Genomic DNA, 26607 nt, shown 5'->3' on the forward strand with positions numbered 1-26607 from the left:
TTTTCATCAAGCTTAGTATCCCTAATATCAGGTCGGGGTTTTGTGCAAAATTCAGTCACCTGAAGGCAGTCGTGCTCGACGTCTTCAGCGTTCTCAATTTCAGCATTTTCATCGGGAAGCAAGGTTGCTGGATTCAACGTAGTGCACCTTTTCAGCTGCACATTCGGTGAGCCCAGAATTATTGTTTCATACCTTGTGAGTCTTGCTCCAGTCATGTGTTGCGTTCGGGAGCGGGTCAAAAGTATCTCAACTGAGTGAGGGACCATGACTGTTAATGGGTGTCCCATCACTATTCCTTCACTCTGAGTGAGGCTGATACCAACTGCTGCTACGGCGCGCAAACACCCTGGCAGTGCTGCTGCGACCGGATCCAAAGTAGCTGAAAAATACGCTACTGGTCTGTTTATGCCACCATGGGCTTGGGTCAAGACAGACAAAGAACATGCATCACGTTCATGACAAAACAATGTGAAAGGCTTTGCGTAATCAGGCATACCTAAAGCTGGAGCCCTGCACATGCATTCTTTCAATTCAATAAAAGCATCCATCTCATCTCCTTTCAGCTCAATTTCATCCAAGGCATCCTTCTGGGTCAGTTTCAGTAAAGGCTTTGCTAGAGTTGAAAAGTTGGGAATCCACTGGCGACAGTAGCTCACCATCCCCAAAAACTTCCTCACCTCCCTCCTCGTCTTTGGTGGACTCATTTGAAGTACACTTGTTATTCTTTCCTTCATTATTCTCCGTGACCCTTTCTCTATTTGATGACCCAAGTATTTTACTTTCTTCTGACAGAACTGCAACTTTGAAGGAGACACCTTGTGTCCATTCCTTCCCAAATGGTTCAGTAGAGCAATGGTGTCGGCTGTGCAGCCACTTTCTGTCTTAGATGCAATCAGTAAGTCATCGATGTACTGTACTAGTGTTGACTCGAATGGCAATTCTAACGCTTCCAAGTCTTTCTTTAGAATCTGATTGAAAATTGACGGTGACTCCGAAAACCCTTGAGGAATTCGACACCGACTGTAAACTCTGTCTAAGAATTTGAAACAAAAGAGAAATTGGCTGTCCTCATGAAGAGGCACCGAAAAGAATGCTTGTGACAAGTCAATGACTGAGAACCACTCGGCATCGCAAGGGACTTGAAACATTATCACAGCTGGATTCGGTACTACAGAGCAGCATTTAATTATGATGTCATTTATTTTCCTCAAGTCCTGCACGATTCGGACCTTTCCACTCGGCTTTATTAGTCCCATGATTGGTGAATTACATGGACTGCTTAACACTTCTTTCAGTACTCCCTGTTTTACAAACTCGTCAATGAGTTGGGCGACTTTCATGAGGGTGTCTTGTGCCATGTGGTATTGTGGGGTCTGGGGAAAGGTTACATTGGGTTTTACGGTCACTTTCACTGGTTCCACTCCTTTCACCAATCCCACCTCTTTTCCTGTCATATCCCACACTTCCTTTCCGACTGTTTCCTGTAATTCAGCTGGAATATCTTCTTCAGTTATCATCGGAAAAAGGTTAATCAGAGGATATTCTTCATCGACAGTTTCCATCTCATCCCCTTCTACACTGTCCTCTTCTTCCCCATCACTGCTCGTCTGAATTCTAATTCCATCGTTCGAACACATAATCGAACATCCCAATTTGCACAATAGGTCTCTCCCTAACAGTGCTATCGGGCTTGAGTCACATACCACAAAATTATGTGACCCTTGATAGTTACCAATTCTGACTTGTACTGGATCTGTGATTGGGTTCGTCAGGTGCCTGTTTGCTACTCCCACTACTTGAACTGTTCTCCCTGAGAGTGGCAAATTTGGTACTTCAGTGCTCCTAACAGTTGAACGTGTGGCTCCTGTGTCAACCAAGAATGAAACACGATGACCCATAACTCTTCCCTCCACATATGGACCCTTTTGATCAACTTCCAAGGATGCTGCAAGCACACAATTTCCCTCCTCATCTGAACTTTCACTCTCCCATACATTGTTTATTCCATTCTCACTGTGTAATGGGAACTGTTGTACGGTGCCATTTGTATTCATCACCTGACCCGAGACCTGTGGAGGAACCATCACTTGCTGCTGACTCACTGGTGCCAAAGGTATTTGCATTTGCTGATTAGGTACCATGGGAAACTGCTGTTGCATTGGCTGCATTTGCGTCATCTGAATACGGGGCATCTGCATCTGCTGCGGCTGCATGGGCTGCAATCCCTGCAGCTGATTTATGGTCTGAAAATTTGGGTTTGGACCTCTCATTTTCGGTCCCCTCCATGTCTGGAATGCATTGACATCATTGTTTTGCTGACCAACACCTGCACCTTCCTGCACCACCATCGGGCACTCGCGTTTCCAATGCCCGACGATTCCGCACACGTGACACGGCATCACCCTTTTCATTGCCTGCACACCATTCGGAATCGCAACAGTGTTCAAATCCGGACCATTACTCCCAAAGCCTCCTCTGCCTCTGCCTCTCGCCTGTGGCTGAAACACCATGTTTCCCTGCGGCTGCGGTATCTGCTGTTGGAACCCTTGCAACCCTTGCAGACCTGTCTGAGCTGCTTTAAGTTGCATCACCATCACTTTCTCTTTCAACCTTTTCTGTTTCACTTCAATTTCGTCGCTACAGTATTTCGCATAATTCAACACCTCATCAATAGGTTTCGACTGCCAACAAATCAAATGCGTCTTTATCATCTGACTTATCTCTGGTCTCAGCCCTTCCACAAATCTAAACACAAAATGAAGCATGTCCTTCGCCTCTATTGTTTCCGTGCCACTGTAGTTCTTGAACGCCTTCAACAACCTCTCATAGTAACCATGAATCGAATCTTTAGCCTCTTGGGCAGTTCGATCAATCTTCTGCCAATCCACATTTTTCGCGGCAACCTTCGTCTTCAAATGCTCAATCACCTTATAGTACAAGCTCATTACCATAGTTGATGGTGCACCCGTATCCCTGTGTCTCTCTGGTTCACTTGTCGGCCAACCTACAGCCCTTTTGCAGTCTTCCCACAAATCTGCCGGAACCACAATCTCAAAGATGGTGTTCAGGTCTTCCCAAAGACATTTTGCAAGCTTCACAAACCTATCAGTCTGTTGATACCATTCAATCGGTTTCTCTCTCAGTTTGGGAAAATCATCCGTAAAAGACTGAATGTCGCTTCTGTGCCACGGTACATGTATTAATTTTCCCCCTGCTGTCTCCCTCATTGGTAACATGGTTATTGCATCACTACTCTGTGATCTTTTCTCGTTGTGCTCTGGGACACTGTCTTTCCTCTTTTCCTTTTTCTTTGCCCATCTGCTTTCCCATTTGTCTAAGCACCTCCACACTTGTGCACTCTGCAGCAATTCTCTAAGGTGCGTTTTCATGCCTGCTGACCTCATGTGTTCAAAGTCTGTGGTCCCGAAATCCAATCTATAGCTCCTGCTCAAGTGTTTTGTCTTGTCTATCTCAACCCCGTTTTTGTCAGCTATTTCTTGCAACCTTCTATGTACCTTGTTCAATTCTCTCGTAATCCTAGGACATAGATACCTCAGCTCTTCTTCCGAGTAGGACTCTAACCTATTCAAACCCATAGTCCCTTCCACCAATTCTTCTGCTTTCATGTTCAACCTGACCTTATTCAGATAGTCTTCTCCCTTCCCACTGGTTGAGCTTTGTGTGGAATTCAGACTGTTGAACCACTGTGTCAGCTGTTGCGCATTCAACCCCATCAGTGTAGCATTCACATCGACTGCCATTGATGGTTGCGGCAACTTTTCAGTGTTCGATGATAGCGGTATCATCAGTGGGGGACTCGACCTCACCACTGTTGACTGAGCACATATGGGACTAAACTCCATCAAGGACCCAGATCCAGTTGGCAGAGCCGCTATCGGAGTTGTCTCTGGAGTGTTTTCTATGCACCTCCTTTCCGTCCCACTCTGCACCATTGATCCTTGACCGCTCATACCTGAGTTAGGCTGAATGTACAAAGGTACCGGTGGACCTACAGTAATGGGTAGGGATATCGCATCTGGGTTCTGTCCATTCCCCAGGTTCTGAGGCATGTTCATTCCCACACTATGGGTCATCATTGCCGGCATGCCCGTCTGACTCCCCGTCATCTGAGCATGTGCGGTTCCCCCCTGCATCTGCTTTTGAGGCATCAAAAACTGGGTTGATTCAGCTTGTGCCAATGTTGGGTTGCGACCATTCTGTACTCCCATTACGGTTGGATCTAGAATCATTCCCGTACTGTTGTCACTGCTGTAGTACCTTGGGACCTGCGGCTGATAATTTTCTGCTGTTTTCAATATAGGCACATCTGGATATATTCTCCTGACCTGCGGTATCTGCGGGGTGAACAGTAAACTCGGGTCCTTAGATCCCGATGGCGTTTCTGAACTCGGAGTTTCATTATTTTGTACCGGTGCCGGAGGGGCAGAACTGGTACTTGGACCTTGTTCACTCTCTGCATAAGGTGGTGGACGGTCGTTCAGCAATTGCATGATGAACTCCTCATCCTCTGACTCGTCTTCTCTCCTTAACTTTTCCTCGTCCTCTCTGTCTTTGGAACACCTCCTGTTTGTCTTACAGGTAGCTTTCTTGCCTGTCGCCTCTTCTTCCTTAGCAATTGCGGGAAACAATTTTATCCCCTGCAATATATCTGACCTCCACACCTTCTGTGCATTATCCCACCTAGCGTCCGCTAGTGCCTTTTCAACCTTTCTTATCCTGGTCTCGAACTTCTTTTGCTGTTGCTGTCTAGCCATTAGTTCCCAAATCGCTAGAGCCTCAAACTGTGCTGGCCTTGGAGGTACCTTCATGTCGTACATCGTGAATCTCAAATTCTCTAGGATCCTTATATTGAATGTCCCATGGATCGGGAACGCTACGCTCCCATGTCTCTCTGTCAGCTTGTGCCATTGCTTTATCCAAAGGCACGGAGCTACCCCCCTTTCCTCCATTACAATGTAAGCTGGTGTACCTTCGGGTGGCGTCTCCTCTCCTACGCTCGCTTTAATGTAAGACTCCCCCTTCATCGCACTCTTTAATGCTTTAAAAAATTTCATTTTCTCATCTTTTATTTCACAAAGTTTGTAATCAATAAGTGACTTTAATTCCCGGAATACTCTTCGCTTGCCTTTCCCCTTCCAATCGAGCCCCACGGACTGCGTCCAATCCGTGCGCGGCCCTTCTTTGCAACCAACCTATCCCAGCGCGGCTCCTAGTGACGTCACACTCACACACACTGCGGCTGACAAAGCCTCGCGGCTTGTCCTCCTTCACTCCGCTCCTCTCGTAACAACTTCTGGCATGTATCGCGAGCAACCAAATAATAATAAAACAGATCTGTCGGTTTACTACAGGAAGGGTAACACAATCGCTTCAGGACCTTAGGGATTTTTCACTAGCCTCGGCAGTTATTCCATCTTTCTCGGTCCCCACTTTCGCAAGCAAATCCTGACCCGCAGACTCTGCTCTCAACTTGTCAATGATCTATTCTAGTGCACTTAGAATTTGTCAAAGCCCGAAGTCGAAGTTTTCTTTCACTCCCTTAACACACGTACCGACTCGTTGACCACGCTCGGTCAACCTATTAAACCGACCAGACCACAACATAAAACAAGTGTCTCATACACTTTTCAACATACTCCGGAGTCTCTTGACCTCGCAGGGCCCGTCTCAACAACAACAACCACGTGGACCTTTTTCTGCACAAAGCGCTACATGCACATGAAGTTCGACGACTTCCCTACTCTCACACTCGGAGTCGCACCTCCGCTATTCTCTAAAATCCTCGCAACCTTTTCAAACAATCTGCGGCAATAAGCTGTGCAAGCGCAAAACCCTGACTTCACTCATACCGTCACTAGTACCGCCAACGCCGATTTCACACCTCCATTCTCTCCATTCGCAAGCTCCGAGATCCCGGGAAAGTCGTGGGGGACTTAGGGCATCATCATTCTCTCAATCTGTTTTACCCAAGAAAAATCTAATTCAACACCATATACCTCTCGAGTGGGGTCTCAAAGAGCGCAACCGTTACCTCTCGAGCGGGGTCCCAAAGGGCGCAACCGTTACCTCTCGAGTGGGGTCCCAAAGGGCGAAACCGTTACCTCTCGAGTGGGGTCCCAAAGGGCGAAACCATTACCTCTCGAGTGGGGTCCCAAAGGGCGAAACCATCCTCTGCTACCATCTACTGATAGAGCGTTCCGTCCTAATAAATTACCTGTATTTGGACGCTCTTGGGTCGATGAATCTTTTGACCAAGTGGGGCTCTCTTCACCCGAGATTAGTCAATTTAATCAAATCAATAATCAATAACGAACATAAGCAATGCCCTGATCAACATAACACTTCACAATTAATCCAGAAAACATTTCGGCGAACCATGACCTTTCGGCCATGAATAACCACACCGGTTCATTCAAAGTTAATGAATTTATTTCCCTATATTAACAAAGCTAGCACGATATAAATGTGTCTCAACACCAAATGATATATGTAAATGAACATTAATAGCTGTCCATAACGGCGAAAAAGATGCAATCTATGCAGCATTTGAATAACAATGCATTCGATAATAGCAACGCAAACCACTAAAACTATAATCTGTAATGGGCTAATTTGCTTACATTAGTCAGCATAACAAGGTCTCAAATTGCATCGTGCAACAAATGAATCCTCATCTAACCTCAAATTAGCATCTGCATGTGGGACTTCATGCAAAAAACAATTTAGCAACATTGATTTGGAAAACTCCTAACTAGGGCTCTTATCAAAAATCAGCAGTTGGTTACCTAAAAAGAAACACAATGCAATTGTACATTTTCCTTTCATATTTACCAAATTCAATCAGCATTCAAGGAAGTCTTCGTCTCACAGGTACCGGTTTCGATCAGCATGGGACGGGGCAAAGGGGGCAGGGTGGACGGGGCAATTGCCTCACAGTGGCAAGATAAAAGGACAAAACTACTACTTTATGCAAAGGGGCAGATCAAAGTTAAAGTCTCTAGAGCGAGAATTACTTAGAGTCTGTTTCTCTTGATTAGAGAAAGCATCAAAGTCTCATTCAAAATGGCGTCGAACATCAATTGGCATCGTAGAAGATGGCAAAATGACGAGGTCGGCAAGATGGGCCATAATGGCTGCAATGGGCAATAATGTCCTCAATGGGTGCAGTGGGTAATGTCCGCTTTCTTCTTGTGCACCAGGTTTAAATAATCAACAGTTCAAATCCAGTAGGGTCTTCCATTGGAGGGTTCATAGGTTGGCTTCAAATTGTCCAATCAAAAACAACAATTCACAAGCTTCTACCTAGGCATACATTATCCTTGGAGTCGGGAACGTAAGTTGCAACATATTTTACCAATTAACTCACTTCCAGAGCTTCCATTGTCTGCACCTGCAGATTGACCTTGGAGCAAAGAAGAAGATGCCAGGCTGGCACGAAACCTTAAAGATAAGCATGTGAACCGATCTCACTGGAAAAGTACAGCTTCAAGCAAGAATACACGTTTTATTAGCACATTAGAAAAACACGAGCATCTAAACCGTGAGACAAGGCAACTAGGCCGAAGCCTCCACTAAAGTTATGCTAAGTTAAAACATTTCAAACAAGCAAATCATGGCACACGTTTACGGTTATGTCAGATTAGTACAATTCTAATACATCACGTTATATAAAGCACGCTTATAAATGTTGGCGAACTACTCTGAGGGCACTTTTGTCCCCGTACAATCTTTATTAATTCGGTTAAAGTCACACTTGATTATTGCGGCACTACGTTTATGCGCTAATAAATGTAAAACCTTGGTTTCTGCGTCATCAGCACCGGCACTTGTTTTTGAGGGCGGCACTTATTTTTCTGTCTCAAGCATTTACTGCAAGCAAAAGACACGTGGGAAATACGGCGAAAAACGAAAAAAGCGTCACAAAGAGAGAAAGCAGAAAGCTGAAGGACTGAGCTGAAGGGGCAGAAAGTGGCTGTAAATGAATTAAAGAGGCCCGAAATGGCTTCAGGATTGCGCTACCCCAGCATTCTGTTCTCGCACGTTTAATTGCCGCAGCCGCATGTTTAAGAGGAGAGCTTTAAGCAACGGCACGTTTTTATTTACAAATTAAGCACTGGTGTGCGTTCAATCACTGGGCTGAAACTGCTACACAAATTCAATGGAGATTCTGAGAAGATTCACAAGAGTTTGTGTTGCAAAAGACAATCCTGTATTGGCATTATCGATAATGTGAGGGAGTAAAAGTGAAAGGAGAAGAAAGTGAAAGTAGTGAGATCCGAGCAAATAGGTTAGAAAAAGGAGCAAGGAAAAGCAAGGATTATGCATAAAAGCTGTTGATGGCATGAAGACCCATGTATGAGCAAACCAATTGTGTGCAAATGGAATTTGTGCTCATTTTACCAGTTGCACCCACTTGGAACTGACTACAAATCTAATTTCCACTGGTATTAGCATGCTTTCTTATAAATGGGTTTTACCTTGTAATAGTTGGCAGTGAAACTCAGTGAACAAGTTGTCAAATTGCATGCAAAAAAGTGCAAAACCTTTCAGGGCATTTCTCTGAGGAATTTGGTACTCAAGGTCAGCTTGGCAATTCTTGTAACAGGTTTTGCTTTTCGTCCTTGCAAAGACAGGAGCCAGGTACTTCCCTTAAGCTGACTGAATTGTCAAGTGCCTTTTTGTAGGGATTGATTTAGAGAGTGACTAATACTCTTGAAAGTTAGTCATACCATTCGAAGACTCAGGTACTGTAAACACATAAATAATACACAACACATTTGATTGTCCAACCAGCTCTAATTATTTTAGTAAATAATGTAATCACTTAAAATTCAATAGCTCAGTAAATGCTAGACGGTTGACTGTTAAATTACAATGTTGATGTGTATAGTGGGTCACTGGTTTTCCTTATCAGGTTCCCCACCAAATTGCATAAGAAAGGCCACTTGCGTAGCAGCTGGTTCTGGGCAGCCACTGTGATGTATGGTCTGAAAGCTGAGAATGTTAAGTGGCATTGCATGATTTATTTCCTTATGCTTATGTAGCACATTCAGGCAGCGGCACACGCACACCAGGGCGGGGGTTGGGGACATTGTAATCATGACGCACTATTCCTTTGCCTTATCATGTCTGGCATCCAGGTACTGGTTTGAGAAAGGAGTGGCAGAGAGAGTCCTTGCAGTCAAAGGGAACAACAGATCTTAGGTGTCAGGAGTTATGTGTGGTGATTGCATAGCACCCGGGTGGCAATGGTGGAAACAGCTGCTGTAGTGATAGCTGCCCAAAGGTTCAACCTGGGAGAATCCATGGCATGCCACATTGATGTCCTCAGGGAGACAGCAGTTCAGAGGTGACCAGGTACATAAAAAATCCCCATCACCAGACCTCGAGCCAAGAGCCACCGGTGGACCAGGGTTAACAAAAACATGTGCATATTCTATGCAACTTAATGAGTAGTTCTGCTGTGTGAGGTTCAGTTCTGTATCTTCTGATGGATAGACCTGCTGACTAAATATAAAGCCTGTCAGTCAGATTCATCTGAGGTATAGTCATGTTGTCTTCAGCCTGTGACTGTTCAGTCTGTGTAACCTCAGTCAGCAGACAGCAGAACGGTCAATCTCAAAGGCTGAACCTGTGAGATAGCTCTGGTGTCTCTATCCTGATCTTGCACATTATGTACTGCTCAACACCAGATCCCTCATCAAGCATGCAATAGAAGTTTGGGACCCCCTTGACTCCATTGCCCCTGATGTCGCCTACTTCACAGAGACCTGGATTACCACCTCCTCAGCACCGGACATCACCATTGCCATCCCTGACAGGCTACAAGATCATACATCAAGGTCGTGTCAACCGACCAGGAGAAGGTGTCACCATTGTTCACAAAAACTCACTCCGCCTCACAGCCAGCATCGATGTCAAGACCCCTGTCGCCGAACACCTGCACTTTCAGATTCAGACTAATCCAAACACCACCCTCCGCAGAATCCTTATCTACAGACGCATGGACCCCAACCACCCTTCAGTGAAGCACTGGCCAACTTAATTGCTCCCTATGCCCTCACCTCAACGGACTACATACTCCTCGAAGACCTCAACTTTCACCTCAACAACCACAGTGACCTGAACACCTCTACCCTCATGGAGAACCTTGCCACCCTCGGACTCAAGCAACCGGTCAACCTCCTCACGCAGCAGGACACACCCTCGACCCAGTCTTCTCCTCCACATCTCCTTCTCTCACACCTCGGAACTCCACTGGACCGACCACCACTGCGTCCATTTCTCCTTCACCAAGATGGTCGAACAGTGCCATGCCCACTGCCCCCCTCGACGGAACTGGACCAAGGTCACCGAAGCCCAGCTCACAACCACGCTCCACTACTCCCCACCACCAGACACCGCGGACACCAATGCCTTAGCCCACAACCTCCACCAATGGATCATGAGCGCAGCAACACCCTAGTCCACTAGGGAAACCCCCCAGCAATCAACTCCACAGGAGACCCAGCTGGTTCTCCCCCAACCTCCGAGAATCCAACAGCGCATGCAGACGACTCGAGAGAAAGTGGAGAAGCAGTAAGAGCTCAACAGACCACAAAGCCTTCAAAGACGCCGTCACCTCACACCACTGTCTCATCAGGTCAACTAGAAAATCAGCCATTCAGGAGAGAATCTACACCAACGCGCACAACAGCAAGGAACTTTTTCACCATATTCAAGGAATTGACAAAACTCGACACAGACACCAGACATACCACCTTCTCAAGACCTCTGCGACAGCCTCGCCACCTACTTCCACTGGAAAATTCAGGACAATACGAAGGATTTGCAAGCAAATGTCTGCCCCCCCCCACCCACCAGCACCACCACAGATGCCAATCACCAACTGATCGTGGAGCACTGGACCCTCCTCACCCCACAAGGCACTCTGAAGCTCATGAATACCACATGAGAATGACAGTCAGCTATGATTTTCAACCCAAAAACCCTCCACAGGAACGTTCTCCAAAATGATGACGACCACGCAAATGGAGAGTTTTATGCCACATGGGCAAAAATATAATTTGGTATTCTTGCTAAAAAGGATGCTCCATTTAGTGCCGGATGCCACACGTAAAATGATTGTTGATGCCTTGCTGACATCCAAACTGGATTATCCTAATTGTTTGTATTTGGGTCTACCAGCTGATTTAATTCAGGGACTTCAGAAGATATCAGACCTGTCTATCTGTCAAGCTGTCTGTCTGCATCTACATTACACTTATGTGGCACACACTACCCGAAGCATTGGGCTTCCTTAAAACAGGTGTTTTTAGAGCTGTACAGAATATAGAAAAGTTGGTAGACCTCCTGAGAAAATTCAGAAGGTTAGTTCTGAGAGTCCAGGCCCTGAACTGTGAATGCTCACTCACTTTTAGTCTACCTCAGGCAAGCTATAACCAGTTTTGTGACTGACAGCAAAGTGAGGGCCAGATGTAGCAAGGCATTAGAGCCTCGCAAACAGCTAAAAACGGCATTTGCGAGGCGCTAATGCCTGCGCGCGATGCAGAAACACATTTTGCGAGTCGGAACCGACTCGCAAAATGTGTTTCCGACTCGCAAATAGGAAGGGGTGTTCCCTTCCTATTTGTGACTCGCACCGCGATGTAAGTTGATTTGCGACCGCGAAAGCGGTCGCAAATCAACTCGCAGTTACCATCCACTTGAAGTGTTTGTGAATGATCACAAAAGTATTTTTTTAGAGCAGGCAGTGGTCCTATGGAAATAGAAGCGTAGAGAGAGGGCACCCCTGCCTAGTCCCCTGGGCTAGTTTGAATGTGTCAGATAAGCAACCATTTATCCTGACTCTCGTGACTGGTTCTGTGTACAGTGTCATGACCACACTGATAAAAGTCTCCTAGAGGTTGAATTTGTGTTGATTGACGACCACTCCTTTCTATGGACCACTGCCTACTCTGAAAAAAACCGAAACAAAAGGTTTCGGTATTTTTTTCTAAGTGCAGCTCGTTTTCCTTTAAGGAAAACGGGCTGCAGATAGAAAAAAAAACCTGCTTTATTTAAAAGCAGTCACGGACATGGTGGTCTGCTGTCTCCAGCAGGCCACCATCCCCGTGAGTACCTAGACTCGCTATGGGGTCGCAAACTGTGACCCACCTCATTAATATTAATGAGGTGGGTCTTTGCCACCCCATAGCGAGTCGCAGAAGGTGTCTGAGACACCTTTCTGCATAGCAAATTGCGAGTTGCAATTTGCGAGTCGGAAGGACTCGCAAATTGCAACTCGCAATTTGCTTTCTACTTACAACTGGCCCTGAGAGTGGGAGTAGAAAGGCAGAAATGCGCCTGGTCAGATACATGGGAGTGTGATTGTCCTTACAAATGTACATCCAGCAGGCATGTTTAATGTGCATTCTGTAATGTGCAGAGAGCCAGTCGAGATAACATCTTGCACGTGAAACAGGCACTTTTTACCCAGTTCCAATTATTGATTTGATGCCTGCATTGTGAACTCTCTGTGAACCACTCTGTGTATTTCTGGATCCGGACCTCGAGGTCTTCACAGTCCTTGTCTGTGGTAGATGAGGGCGACCCCTTCCAGTAGCCACCTTACTGTCAACACGGGTAGCGAGAAGCAGAAAGTGCCTTATAGAAAAGGCCCGAAAAAATAGGAGGCAAAAGCCTCAGGGTAAAAAACCTCTTTGATGGCAAGGACATGGCACTGGATGGTGAGTGGCCAACTGCTGGAGAAGAAAGCTGCTGGAATTGAAAAGGTGGAAATAGGAGTTCTGAAGTGCAGAAAGACAACAGGATTGAATCTTTGCCTGAGAAGGCAGGAGCAAGAACAGTACGAGTGGAGTACTCAAAGCATTGCAATACAACGAGTAACCAGCGTTCGTCTCCTTAAATAGGAGGAAAACCAGGTGCTTAACATGCCATTTTAAGCTGTGCAGCTCCCTTCATAACCCTATGGAGAGTGGCCATCTTGGATTGGGACGTTTTAAACCTTCCCAGAGGCATGAGTGAAGCTCTGGGAGAAAGAGAATCACTGAGCAGGGAACTCTGCCCCGGATCATGGCCCAAGGGAGAGGAATGTAGGGTTAAAGGCAAAACGGGGAGGCCAGCTGCCATGTGGTGAGTGTCATGAAGGAAGGCCGTGGCCTGCCGACTCACTCACTCTCCCCAATGCCCCCAGGACTCAGGGTAAGCCATACACTCTACCCGTGGTGGCTTTCTCCCGCTGATGACGACGGGATTGGCGCAACATCTGGATGACCAGAAAGCCTAAAGAGAAGCAGTTACAAGTGGCACTCTCCACTATGAGTGGCTACAAACCCACTTTCCTTATTTTTGCTTCCCAACAATCACAATCCTGCAGGTTTGCCCTTATGCTTCGTTCCACTGCAAACCAGGGCGAACATAACCCCACATGCTCTGTGACATCCACCTGCCAGTGCACTTCGAACTGTCCTCGCTCATCCAAACACAAAACATGACATGACCTCTCCAGTCCTGAAAGATTGAGTCCCAAACTGGTCAGCTTCCCATTGTCCACTCCTCGAACACTTCTGAACAACTCCCCGCACCTCTCTGTCTGATACCACCCCTCCATCTTCATGTTAGCAAATCCTTTTAGCTCCGGAAGCCCTGGGTCCCATATGTCAATGAAATGCTATACCAGACATATCGCCCTACAACGTGACAGTCTTGTTGTCACCTGTGCAACTAACTCCCTTTTTCTATTTTGATATTCCGTATATTTATATAAAATACTTCTCATCTACCACTGTTGCTAAAAAAACAATTCAAGCAAGTTGATCGTGAAGGTAACCTCATTTTACTGTGGGGCCACTAATTGATTTATGTTGGCATGCCTTCGACTAACTCTACTTCTCAATAATTCTTCCCGTGCGTGCTGGTATTCTGTTTTTGTGGAAACAGTCAAGGAATCGTCTCCCATTCTAATCACTCTCTCAAACCTTCTGGCATTATAGTCCTATGGTGTTCAGACTTGGCACCAACCCATGTAATTATACTCACTATGAACAAGACATTGAATCAGCCAAGACGAACTGTCCATTCCTGCTATGTCATACTTGAAAGTGGAAATTCCTTCTAAACATTATACAAACAATTCTCTCAAAAGCTGCACAACCCACACATTTTCTGACCTTCTCTTAATCACTTTCACAGCTGCTTCTTTGTCAGTTTCAAAGGTCACTTTGCTTTTTGTACACTCACCCCCATAATCTAACTGCCAATACTAAGAACAATTTAATGATCTCAATTCTTTGGAGTCTACTAACTAACATTACTAATGTTTTGTGCTGAGTTTGTGTCACAAAATTGACGCAAACTGGCTATAAATGTTTAGCTGGAATTTACTATCGGGCGCAAAACTTGTTCATATAAAGCCTTATCACACAAAAAATAGGCAGGACACCAACAAAACATACCATATATTTGAGGAAGGTGTTAAAAAGGGGAACCATTTTTATTTCTCAAAACTTTTCTCACTTTTGATGTTTGTTCTACAGTGCTACCCACATGCAAAGCAAGAAAAGTTTTAAAGTTTTGTCTAGACATAATATTGCATAATATTGCATACTGTAAGGATCCCCTGTAAGTTCAAAACCTATGCTAGACATGATGCAGACATCTTGGCACTATGGTGCAAAGGTGTTGCCTGGTGCTAGGCAGCCTGATTGTGCCCCAGCACTAGGGTGAGAGCAGGACATAGCTCAGTAGCTCTGGCACTGACCTCACAACACCATATCTTAATAGGTATGTAAATGTCTTCATTTCTCCCTTCACAAAATGCTACAACATTGGTTACTGCGCTGCGCTGAGTGAAGTTACAGTAAATCTGCTCCTTTGCCCAAGACTCTGGCCACTGTTTCATGCACCATCGCCCCTTCCACATTAGGCCAAAACCACCTAAACCTTATACATTGAAGAAAAGCCCCACTGAGCAAATCATTGAGTCAGACTGCAGCAAAAGTGTCACTCTGTTGTAGACCTTTAAAAACGAATCCAAAGCAACAAAGCCTGCCTGATCTGACTTGTAATCTTAGGCTTGTGATGAGGTCTAGACACGCCTTTCTTTTAAAATGCCATGTGACTACAAAAAGGCTCTGCCAGGTGCCACATATTGCATGCAAAATTCAGATGAGGTAGTACCTGTTGTAATATCTTCAAGTCACACTTCTTTTGAACAACCACCAGCCTCAATAAGCATCCCAAGTCCAGCTCTTTGCTAAAGAATATGACAGTTCTTCAGTCTTTTCCGGTGCCAGGGACACTCCAAAGCATGCTGGTATCCTCTCCGAAGCACTCATCAGCTGGCAGCATTTGCCTCTATCACATTCCCTTCCAACCATCAAAAAATCATCAAGATAATGCAGCACATGATCTGGCCCTGTTCCTTCTTTCGTCACCCCTTCAAAAATGTACTGAAAGTCTCAAATGCAATTCAGTCCATGGAACAGTCAGTGGGAATTGCCTTGTCCATACAATTGTCCCTAAACTATATGCCCAAAAACTGAGTGAAGTTGCAGTAGTGAGAAAGCCAATTAAATGTCATTTTTCGCCATTTATGCACTTATTCCACATGCCGACACCAGTCCTACTGCCATGTCAATATTTGAATATGTTAATGAACATTTGGATGGTCAATAAAATCATTGACTGAACTGCCTTTGAGCCAAAAACGTGATGGGTTAGTCTAAATTCCCATTTTGCTTTATTTGGTTCTATACCTAAAAGGAAAATAAGACCTGAGCATGGGGTGCCGTAAAAGGAACCTGCCATTCTTTGCATTCTCACCTCCTTCATTTGTTTTTTTTGTAGAATGTCCATTTTGCCCTTAACCAAGTTCTCTCCGCCTAACGAGCAATCCCGGGTCCTCGTATGGATCCTGAAAATCATGAACACATTCTTTTCTAACCACTTTCCCAGCTTGTTTTTCGGGTTATTTTTTTCAGCCACTGCTCCAGTGACTTCAATTTAGTTGCTGTACTTGCCCACCACTCGTTGACCGTCCCCACTGCTCCTGGCACTCAGTCCTCTACTTTATCCTCTAAACCCCCGCACAATGAGGTGCTTTCCTCCACACTTGGAACCGTGTTTCCAGCTATAACACGTTCCTGTAACGGCTTTCAGTGATTCCACGTGTAATAGATTAAACATATCTATGTATTCATTTGTCCAAATGTTATTGTTTTTTTACTGGTCCATAAAGAACCACTGAACAGCCCATGAAGGTCATTCTCTTCTCTGTCCCTGTTGCACCTTTTTTTGGATGGCTCACTTACACTAGTCCCTCCCACCTAAACTTGAGCCTTCCTCGTCTATTACTTGTGCTATCACCTCTCCCATTGTCCCTTTCTCCTGTATCGCACGCTTTCCCTATCTTTGGCTGTTAGCATTGCTGACGACATCCTATTCCAAGGTCCAATCTCTGTTGCATCTGTTCCTGTGTCCCCGTTTCATTCTGCACTTTATTTTCCTGACATTTGTCCCACAATTTCAACCAGGCCCTCTGAAAGTCTTCAAAGCATAAACTTCATCTCTTTCTTCAGTGCTCCTCTCCATCCTCCTTCTCGCCCACATTTCCATGTTCGTAACTGCATGGCACTACGTTTCCCACCAATCCTTCATATTCTCAAGTTCTTTCCTCGGTCAATCTGTCCTTGGCCACCCAAACACCTGTGCCTCTTATCCACTGCTTCTCGCCTATCATTCATTTTTACAGCGACTTCCCTATGTAATCCTTCATGCCAAATACCTCGCCCCATCCTGGGCTGCAGCTCAGCCATTCCTCCATCCCCTGTCCCAAAACCTTTTTCTATAGTCATCCTCACTCCCTCCAACTTTTGACCTCTTGGGCATAACTACACTTCTCACCCCTGCTTTGGGTATGTTGGGCTACCCACGTTAGCAGTCCAGCTGCCAGTCTCGCAAATGCTACCACCTGTAACTTTCGTACTCTCCCCACCATGAATATCTTTATCAGACGCCAAAGTGATGTCATCACTGGTCACTACATTTCCACACTGCTGCTTACTGTCCTTATCATTGGTGCAGCCCTATCACCCACTGCATGGCTGTTACACCCCTCTGATGTACCTCTGGTATTGCAACGGCCTATGCAGAGCCCTCAACCTGACACCCATGAATCCCTTCACCCCCCCTAGTCTTTGGGGTCTGTCCTGAAGTTTCAGAGTTGGGGGTAACCTCTCCACCCTCTCTCCCTTATGTCCGGCAGCTACTTTCCGACACCTGTCTTGCTCCAAAGCGCTGGGAGTGGGGGGATCTGGTCTGGGGATCTTGCACCTATGGAGGGAAAATTGAGTCACTGTCTCCCTAAGGTGCCCTTATATTCTATGCTAGCAGGTTCCCTGCTCCCTAACCTCCCATCTATCCGTTTTTTTGATCCAACATGTGGTACTCCATTAGGGCCCCTATTTGTTCTAGGCAAGGAGAGGCAGTCTTAATGGCCCACTCCTTGGTCATGGTAGAGCCAGGGGATACAGGCACATGGACCTTTTCTGTGGTGGCCTGTCCTGAGCCCGTTTTGTCCAGCAACTTTTGTCCATGAGATGGACTATCTCACGCACCTTCCCCCACCAGGTTAAGGAGTCCCACACTAGCTTCATTGCCCCCCCCCCACCCACCCTCTTACACAGCCACTGTTCTTGGCCTGCCATGAAAGTCAACTTTCTGTGGCTATCTCCTTGCTGCTGTCAGTACTTGCATGCCCTCAGCTATGTCTGCTCTTTGAATGGCCATCCTTTTCCCCGCAGCACTGAGAGAATTAAGGTTGCATCTGCTCCTGCGCATGCACCTGACACCCTGTGCAGACGTGCCAGCCATAACAATGCTGTGTCACATGCCAGTGTGTTGCTGTCAACACTTCCTCAAACACCCTGGAACAGATGGCAGATCTCTCTCCTCAACCCGAAGCCGCATTGTGAGTAAGCCCAAGCCACGAATTCCTCCAAGCGCCCACTAGATGTCCCTATTTTACACATAGAACTTACATTTAAACACTCATAAGTTTCCTATTGAAACTCACCTGCCCACACAAATGCGGTCCCCATGTTAAGGGTGGTCTGCAGTCGAGGCGGTAGGCCCCGCGGTATGAAGTCGAGGCGCTATTTCCTGCGGTATGATTCTTCACTGTTAAGCTGGTCCTGCGTCCCGGTATTGTGCTTTAAATCTCTACCTTCTTCCTCTCTGAGGGCTTCCGAGGTCCCACCCAGTAGTGTCACATCCTTTGGCTGCAACCATTACTCACCACAAACCAAGATAACACTGCTGCTATCGTCAATAAACACTACGGAAGTTTGAATTAGGGAAGTGGCCTTCTCTATAACGTGCTACAAAGTCTGGTTGTTTAGGGGCTTGCAGCCTGCTCTCCAGTACTGGTCAGCAATCCATGCGGGCACGTGCCACACTTCTAGAAGATCACCAGTGTGCCTACCACGCGCGTCTCAATGGAGATCATCAGCTCCAGATCAAACATTGTTCGACCACCTGCTGCGGACATCCATTGGCGACATCCGGAGCATAGGTTTAATTTTCAAGACAGCTCACTGGATTAAAGTGCCTTCTGTGCCGAGATCGCTATTGCCACCAGCACTTCTCAGTTTCTGTAAGACACCTAGGCCCATATTTATACATTTTTGCGCCGCATTTGTGTAATTTATTGACGCAAAAGCGGTGCAAATTTACAAAATATAGGGGGATATTTATACTTTTTGACGCTGAACTGTGCTAACACAGTTTAGCGTCAAAAAGTATACCGACGGCTAGAGCCATCCCACGACGCCGGGCACGTCATATTTATGGGATGATGGTAGCCAGTGGTGAGGCCTGGCTAGTGTCATGAAAAAAGGACCCTAGCCGGGTCGGGGAGGTGTAGGGGTAGCAGGGTGTTTAGCGTCAAAGGATGATGCTAGTATGGGGAGAGGCATAAATAATGCCTCTAACCAGAATAGCGTCATTTTCTGATGTTAAAACCCCATGGACATTGTTAGAAATGGGGTTTCTGGTTGGCTAGGGTATGCACCTCAGCCAGGCAGAACTTACCCACTCTAGTCTTCCTATGAGAAGGCAGCACTCACAGCAGTGAGACACCAAGTTAGGCTGTTTGTCACTACCAGGACAGGCCATGCAATATGGCACATGTCCTGCCTTTCTACATACATGGCACCCTGCCCATAGGGCTAGCTACGGCGTACTTTAGGGGTGACTTACATGTAGTAAAAGGGGAGTTCTGGGCCTGGCAAGTAAATTTAGATGCCAGGTCCCTGTGGCAGAAAACTGCGCACACAGGCCCTGCGCTAGCAGGCCTGAGACAGGTTTGAAAGTCTACTTCAGTGGGTGGCGCAAGCAGCGCTGCAGGCCCACTAGTAGTATTTAATTTACAGGCCCTGGGTATAGATATACCACTGTACAAGGGACTTATAGGTAAATTAAATATGCCAATTAGGTATAAGCCAATCATACCAACTTCAGATGGGAGAGCACCTGCACTTTAGCACTGGTCAGCAGTGATAAAGTGCTCAGAGTCCTAGAGCCAACAGCGAGAGGTCAGAAAAAACAGGAGGAAGGAGGCAAAAAGACTAGGGATGACCATGCGTATGGCCAAAAGTCCAACAGACATGGTCTTAGTTAAGACTGGAGTCATGCCCACCACCCCAATGGCCATGGCCAGAGGAATTATGTCCCCTGGGCATGGCCATTGGGCACTGTGCCATGTAGGGGGGCCCAAGTTAGGTAAAAGAAAAACAAAATATATATATATATATATATATATATATATATATATATATATATATATATATATATATATATGTATACCTATATATATATATATACTCACCTCTACTTACCTGAGTTGGGGTCCCCCCATCCTTAGGTGTCTTTCTGGTGTGGGTGGGAGTGTGTGGGGGTGTCCGTGGGGCCAGGGAAGGGCACCTGTGGGCTCTCTCCATGGTCCCTGACCATAGAAATAGGCCCACAGGTCCCCTAACGCCTGCCCATACCGGGGCTTTAAATAATGGTGCTAAGCAAGCTGGGCACCATTATTTAAGACCCCCATTCCCGTCCATGATTTTAGCACAGGGATAAATATGGCGCAAGGGCCATAGAGTCGTTTTCTGCATGGGAACGCCTACCTTGCATCTCATTGATGCAAAGTAGGTTTCCATGTCCAGAAAATGACGTTAGTTCCATAACTTTGGCGCTAGGTGTGTCTGGCACCAAAGTATAAAGATGGAGTTAGGTTTGCACTGAATTAGCGGAAAACAAAATTACGCTAATTCGGCGCAAACCGAGTAGAAATATGCCCCATAATTGGATTTTGTATGTTTGCGCCGCTTTTACCTAAAAAAATGACACAAATGCTGTGCAAAAAAAGTATAAATTTGAGCCCTAGTGTGCTTATGCATGTGTTGCAGGGATCTGTGATATCGTTTGGTCACATAGTTGAATATTAACGAGCTAGCTTGCTGGGTTAATGTAATCACCACATACATACGTTTACATAATCTGCAAGGCCCCAAGTTAGTCTTGGAGAGACAGCACAGTGAGTAATACATTTTTTACAGAGAACTGTAACATGCAAGTTATTCCAGGTGTGGTACTTGGCCTCTAATTCTTTCAACATTTATAAAATGCGTGCATGAGACAGAGTGACATCTGTGATTAAGACAGCCGGCGTGAAGTAGGAACCTTTGGTGTTCTGGCTCTGGCAGCCATTCTTACACTGGAACTGCGTTATGTGCAAGCGTTCAGGATATAGCTCCCTTTCCATCTGTCACACTCTCTGCCGCTCCTGCCCCCTTCTCATTTACCACTTGCTCTGAGTTGGTGTTAAGAGCATTAATCTCCCCGGGAAAAGGAAAACCATGTGGAATTTCATCCGTACATTCCAAAACTGCACAGTTATTACCCATTCTGTGAGAATTAACTAGTAATTAGCTCCTCCGGGAGTAGAGAAACAACTGAGTAGGAAAACAACTCTAATAAAGATCTTTAATCAATCAATCAATCAGGAATTTGTAAAGCGCGCACTACTCACCCATGAGGGTCTCAAAGCACTGAGGAGGAGGGTGGGGTTGCTACTGCTCGAACAGCCAGGTCTTGAGAAGTTTCCTGAAGGTAAGTAGATCTTTGGTCTGGTGCAGGTGGGTGGGAAGAGTGTTCCACGCTTTGGTGGCGAGGTGCGAGAATGATCTACCGCCAGTTGTAGTTCTGCGGATGCATGGGACGGTTGTGAGGGTGAGGTCGGTGGAGCTGAGATGTCGGGTCGGGGTATAGAAGGAGTCTGTTGAGGTATTCTGGTCCGGTGTTGTGCAGTGCTTTGTGAGTGTGGGTGAGGAGTTTGAATGTGGTTCTGTTGTTGACTGGGAGCCAGTGCAGGTTTCTCAGGTGGTCTGTGATGTGGCAGTGGCGGGGGAAGTCCAGGGTGAGGCATGCAGAGGCGTTCTGGATGCGTTGCAGCCTCTTCTGGAGTTTGGCTGTGGTTCCTGCGTAGAGGGCATTGCCGTAGTCCACTTTGCTGCTTAAGAGGGCTTGGGTGACTGTTCTTCTGGATTCAGTGGGTATCCATTTGTAGATCTTTCAGAGCATGCGGAGGGTGTTGAAGCAGGAGGAGGAGATGGCGTTGACTTGCTGGGTCATGGATAATGAGGAGTTCAAGATCCCATGCAGAGGGGGTGGAGCCGAAGATGAGGACTTCCGTCTTGTTGGAATTAAGTTTCAGGCAGCTGCTCTTCATCGATTTGCCGATGGTCTTCATTCCTTCGTGGAGGTAGGTCTTGGCGGAGTCCTTGGTGAGGGAGAGGATCAGCTGGGTGTCGTCGGCGTATGAGATGATGTTGAGGTTGTATTATTGGGCGATGTTAGCGAGCGGGCCATGTAGACGTTGAAGAGGGTCTGGCTGAGAAACAAACCCTGGGGTACGCCGCAGATGATTTTGGTGGCCTCCGAGCGGAATGGGGAGGCGGACTCTCTGGGTTCTGCCAGTGAGATAGGAGGTGACCCAGTCTAGGGTTCTGTCGCGGATTCCTGCACCAGACCTAACTTAGATTCTGTTAGGAATGAAAACTCCAAAAGCACTCCACCTAATGGCCTTGTTGTGTAGTAGGGGCTCACTGATGTAGTTTTGGGTTAGATAAACTGATGTAGACAGAACAGACAGGTCGACTAAGAGATAGGCAGGTAAGTAGCTGTCCAGAGAGTTATACAGAGCAATGCAGGGCTCTGTTATTTGTAACCAGTAGAGGATAGCTCTGTTTTTGCAGGGTAGATCTCTCTTTCAACATAGATCTCTCTTTTGACATAGGCAAACAATAGTTCTGCGTAAGGAGTTATTCAGCTGAACAAAGGATAGCTCTGTTGTCAATGCCAAGTAAATATGGCTCTCATTATGACATTGGCAGTAAATCCCGCTTACCGCCATGCTGGCTGCCGCCAACATAACGCCGCTGCGGCAGATAACCGCCAAGCATAATATGACACACACATACCAATCCTTCACTATACAGCCACACACACAAGTCCGCCAGCCCAAAGGTCAGTGATTAACTGGCGGTATCCAAACCCACACCGTTATGCCAAAAGAACTACGCCCACAGCATTATGACCCACGAATCACCACAGCGGACATTCAATGGCGGTAAACCATTGGTGGTACGTATTGCCCAGCTCAAAATACACACACACTAACAAAACAGCACCACATTAGACAATTCAATCTACACACACCTGACACACATACACACACCACACCCACACCACTATAAAACACATACCCACACTACCCACAACCCTTTACGACTAGAAAGAACTGATATCAGAGAGAGACAGCAAGAGCACCCACACAACCAGAGCCACATAACATCATCACCTATACACCTTCCATGCACTTTACATGGCACACCCCAACACATCACCCCACACACCCTCACCCTCGCCACTCACACTACACCCATGGCACCACAACAACATCCCAGATTCTCTGAGGAGGAGCTGAGGGTCATGGTGGAGGAAATCATCCGGGTAGAGCCACAGCCATATGGAGCACAGGTGCAGCAGATATCCATTGCTAGGAAGATGGAGCTATGGCGGAGAATCGTGGACAGGGTCAACGCCGTGGGACAGCACCCCAGAACAAGGGATGACATCAGGAAGAGGTGAACGACCTACGGGGGAAGGTGCATTCCGCGATAGCAAGACACCAACTAGCTGTACAGAGGACTGACGGTGGACCCCTACCTTCTCCCCCACAACTAACAACATGGGAGGAGAAAGTCTTGGTAATCATGCATCCTGAGGGCCTGGCAGGAGTAGGAGGAGGGCTGGACTCTGGTAAGTCAACTCTTTACTACTACCACCCCCCTACCTGCATGCCATCACAAACCCCACCACTACCCTCACTCCCATCACTGCACCACCTCCCACATACCCCACCATCACAACCCACTCCTCCCAATGCCAAGACCTGCATGTAACACCAATACATGGACACCCCTCACAGACCTGCATGAACACCTATCACCGCTGCATGCACACTGGCGAGAATCACCTAGACCAACAAATAGCTACTCACTCAAAGGCAAATCTGCCAGGGCAACCACAACCATGGAGAGCAACATACCCATGCATGTGATATCACACGCAGAAACAATAACACTGCATTTACATCCCCACAGGTCCCCCAGCCAATGTCACCGGAGAAGAGGTTCCAGCAACATCCAGTCCCCCCTCAGAAGAGGCCCACAGTGATGGCAGTAGCTCTGCTCGCCTGGATCTGGATGACTAACCTGGCCCATCAGGGATCTCTGGACAGTCGGTTACCTAGGCACACTCTCACACCACCACAGAGCCTCCCTCCTCAGGAAACACCACCACAGCACCCACCCAGCGGGCCCATACCTCTGTCCCAGGACACGTCAATCAGCAGTGTGTCCACCACTACAAGGACCCCAGGCCACCCCACAAACACAGGACGATCAGGGACCTTGGGTCAGTGGCGGTGGGCACACGGTTCAGGGGACAGAGGCGCAGGACAACAGGGAAGTTGGGCGGACTGCTGTGCGCCAGGAGGAGGACAGGCCCAGGGAACCGACTCTCCAGGAGGCACTCACCGCGATCCTGGGAGCATACCACCATTCCAGGAGACGATGGGCCAGATACTGGACAAGTTGTAGGAGAAAATGCGGCTGCAGGATGGACAGTACCTGGGGATCAGGGAGGACTTGAAGAACATTAACACCACCATGGTCTCCATTGCAGAGGTGCTGGCAGACATGGCCAACATGATAAGGGAGGCAGTGTCACCCCACCGGGTCTCTGCCACTAGCCAAACTGATGAACAGCCCTCCACCTCCACTGCCGCTAGTGGACTGGAGGCCCCGCTACAGGACCAACAGGCCACCAGCACCCCTCCCCCTGCAGAAGGATAACCAACCCGCAAACGTTCCCTGAGATCCAGGCAGAAGCCAGAGACTATTGCCAAGACCCCCGCCCGGAACTAAAACTCTCCTGATTGTCACCCTTGTGTCCCACTCTGTCACCCTGTCCACCTTGAACTGCCATTGGTCCCCTTCCTATGCCCCCTTGGAAAATGCACCTGTGATCCAAATAGACTGGACTCCAACCTGGACTTTCCTCCATCACCCCCCCAGCCCATTGCACATCCCCTTCTACCTCTTAGCACTTAAATAAACACCCTTTGAATAAATACAAGTATGGAGTATCTCAAATGATTTAAGTATGTATTAGTTCAACAAGGTTTAAACTTTGAAAATCAACTGTACAGAAATTTCAACATAGGAATGATCTGTAGTTGGCTGCAGTCAACACACCAGGAGCGATAGTGGGGCACAAATATCTGCAAATAGAGATGCCAAAGGCTACAGTGAGTGGCCATACAAGTGTGAAAAACAGCCTTTCTTACCTGTGTGTCATTGGAAGTATTGATGAATTATTGCACTTCTGTTGTCCTCATCCTTTGCCTCCTCATCTTCACTGTCCACAGGGTCCACTACTGCCACATAGCCATCTCCAGCCTCATCCTCCTGCAGAAAAGGCACCTGGTGACCTAAGGCAAAGTTGGCCAACATACAGCATGCCACGATGATCTGGCACACTTTCTTGGGTGTGTAGTACAGGGATCCACCTGTTAGATGGAGGCAACGAAACCTGGCCTTCAGGAGGCCGAAGGTCCTCTCTATATTTCTTCTTGTTAGCCCATGTGCCTCATTGTAACGTTCCTCTGCCCTTGTCCTGGGATTTCTCACAGGGGTCAGTAGCCATGAGAGGTTGGGGTAACCAGATTCACCTGCAAATATCGAGGAACAACTGTTAGCCACACACCAACCCTTAGGGCCCACACCATACCCATACACCAACACCCACTGGGTGGGAACCAGGGCTCACCTATTACTCCCTGTGCCTCTGGAGTTGAGCCATCCACAGATGCTGCTATTCCTCAGGATAAAGGCATCATGCACAGACCCAGGATATTTCGCATTGACGTGGGAGATGTACTAGTCTGTCAGGCACAACATCTGCACATTCATGGAGTGCAAGCTCTTTCGATTTCTGAACACCTGTTAATTTTGCCCGGGGGGGACAAATGCTATATGTGTACCATCAATTGCCCCAATAATGTTGGGGATGTGTCCCATTGCATAGAAGTCAGCTTTCACTGTGGCCAAATCCTGTACCTGGGGGAAAACGATGTAGCTGGGGGGATCCCAGTGGGGTGACAGATAGCAGATATCAGGTCAGGCACCAATTGGGCACACAACTCTGTGATTATGGCCCTGTCCAGTCTTTAGGTGAGGATAATGTGCCTGTCCTCCATTGTTGCCAAGTCCACCAGGGGTCTGTACACAGGGGTATGTCTCCATCTCCTATTCATCCGCAGCGGTTGCAATCTATGGGGAAAAATGGTGAGGAGCTGGTTAGTATCTCTTATTTCCAACCACTACACTTCAATGCATGTCGTGATTGTAACAGTATTTTGTTGGAGAGGTCCAAATGGTGCATATGTGTACTGTGATGCAATTAGGAGCCATGGCTTGTCCCCCCCACCTTGAAATTGCGTCTGCCTGTCCTGTTTGGATGGACAGATGGAAATTAGGTAATTCCGCTAATGTTGTGCGCCATTACGGGAGGCGGTCGAAAACCGCTGTGCAACTCTTCATTGGTTTACATTGGCCCCAATGGGTTACAGTGGCCAATGTTGATGTACGCCGGCGGTGAAGGTATGCACCACCGTGGACGTGACCGCCATTTTCTATGTGTTCACTCACTTGCTACCTGACCTTCAACAGGAGAGGACCTACACTGTAAGTGCTGCTTTAACTTGTGTCTGGAACTGACCATGGCTCATGTTACTGGAGAAAAGACCCCTGCCTTCACCTCGGCGGAGTTGGAGAGACTGGTGGATGGGGTCCTACCCCAGTACCGAATGCTGTATGGGCCTCCAGACCAACAGGTGAGTATGCCATGAGTATGAAGCATGTGGCATGAATGCATGGAGTGCTGTCTGTGAAGGCCTCATGA

At 47.1% G+C, this 26607-nt stretch overlaps 1 protein-coding gene across 3 annotated transcripts in view; it reads right to left on the reverse strand.

The window, feature by feature from the left end:
• The window catches only part of LOC138299833 (chitotriosidase-1-like), a 130029-nt gene extending 111777 nt beyond the window's left edge, over window positions 1–18252 (reverse strand). For 2 of the 3 annotated variants that reach the window (XM_069238429.1, XM_069238430.1), the window contains exon 1: window positions 18098–18252. In XM_069238429.1, coding sequence (XP_069094530.1) covers window positions 18098–18122 — 25 coding nt within the window. In that variant the 5' untranslated portion in view covers window positions 18123–18252. The remainder of the gene's footprint in view (window positions 1–18097) is intronic. The other variant, XM_069238428.1, reaches the window with a different exon arrangement.
• Between the last annotated feature and the right edge of the window lie 8355 nt (window positions 18253–26607).

This window comes from Pleurodeles waltl, chromosome 6, assembly GCF_031143425.1.
Source record: "Pleurodeles waltl isolate 20211129_DDA chromosome 6, aPleWal1.hap1.20221129, whole genome shotgun sequence".
Taxonomy (NCBI): Eukaryota; Metazoa; Chordata; class Amphibia; order Caudata; family Salamandridae; genus Pleurodeles; species Pleurodeles waltl.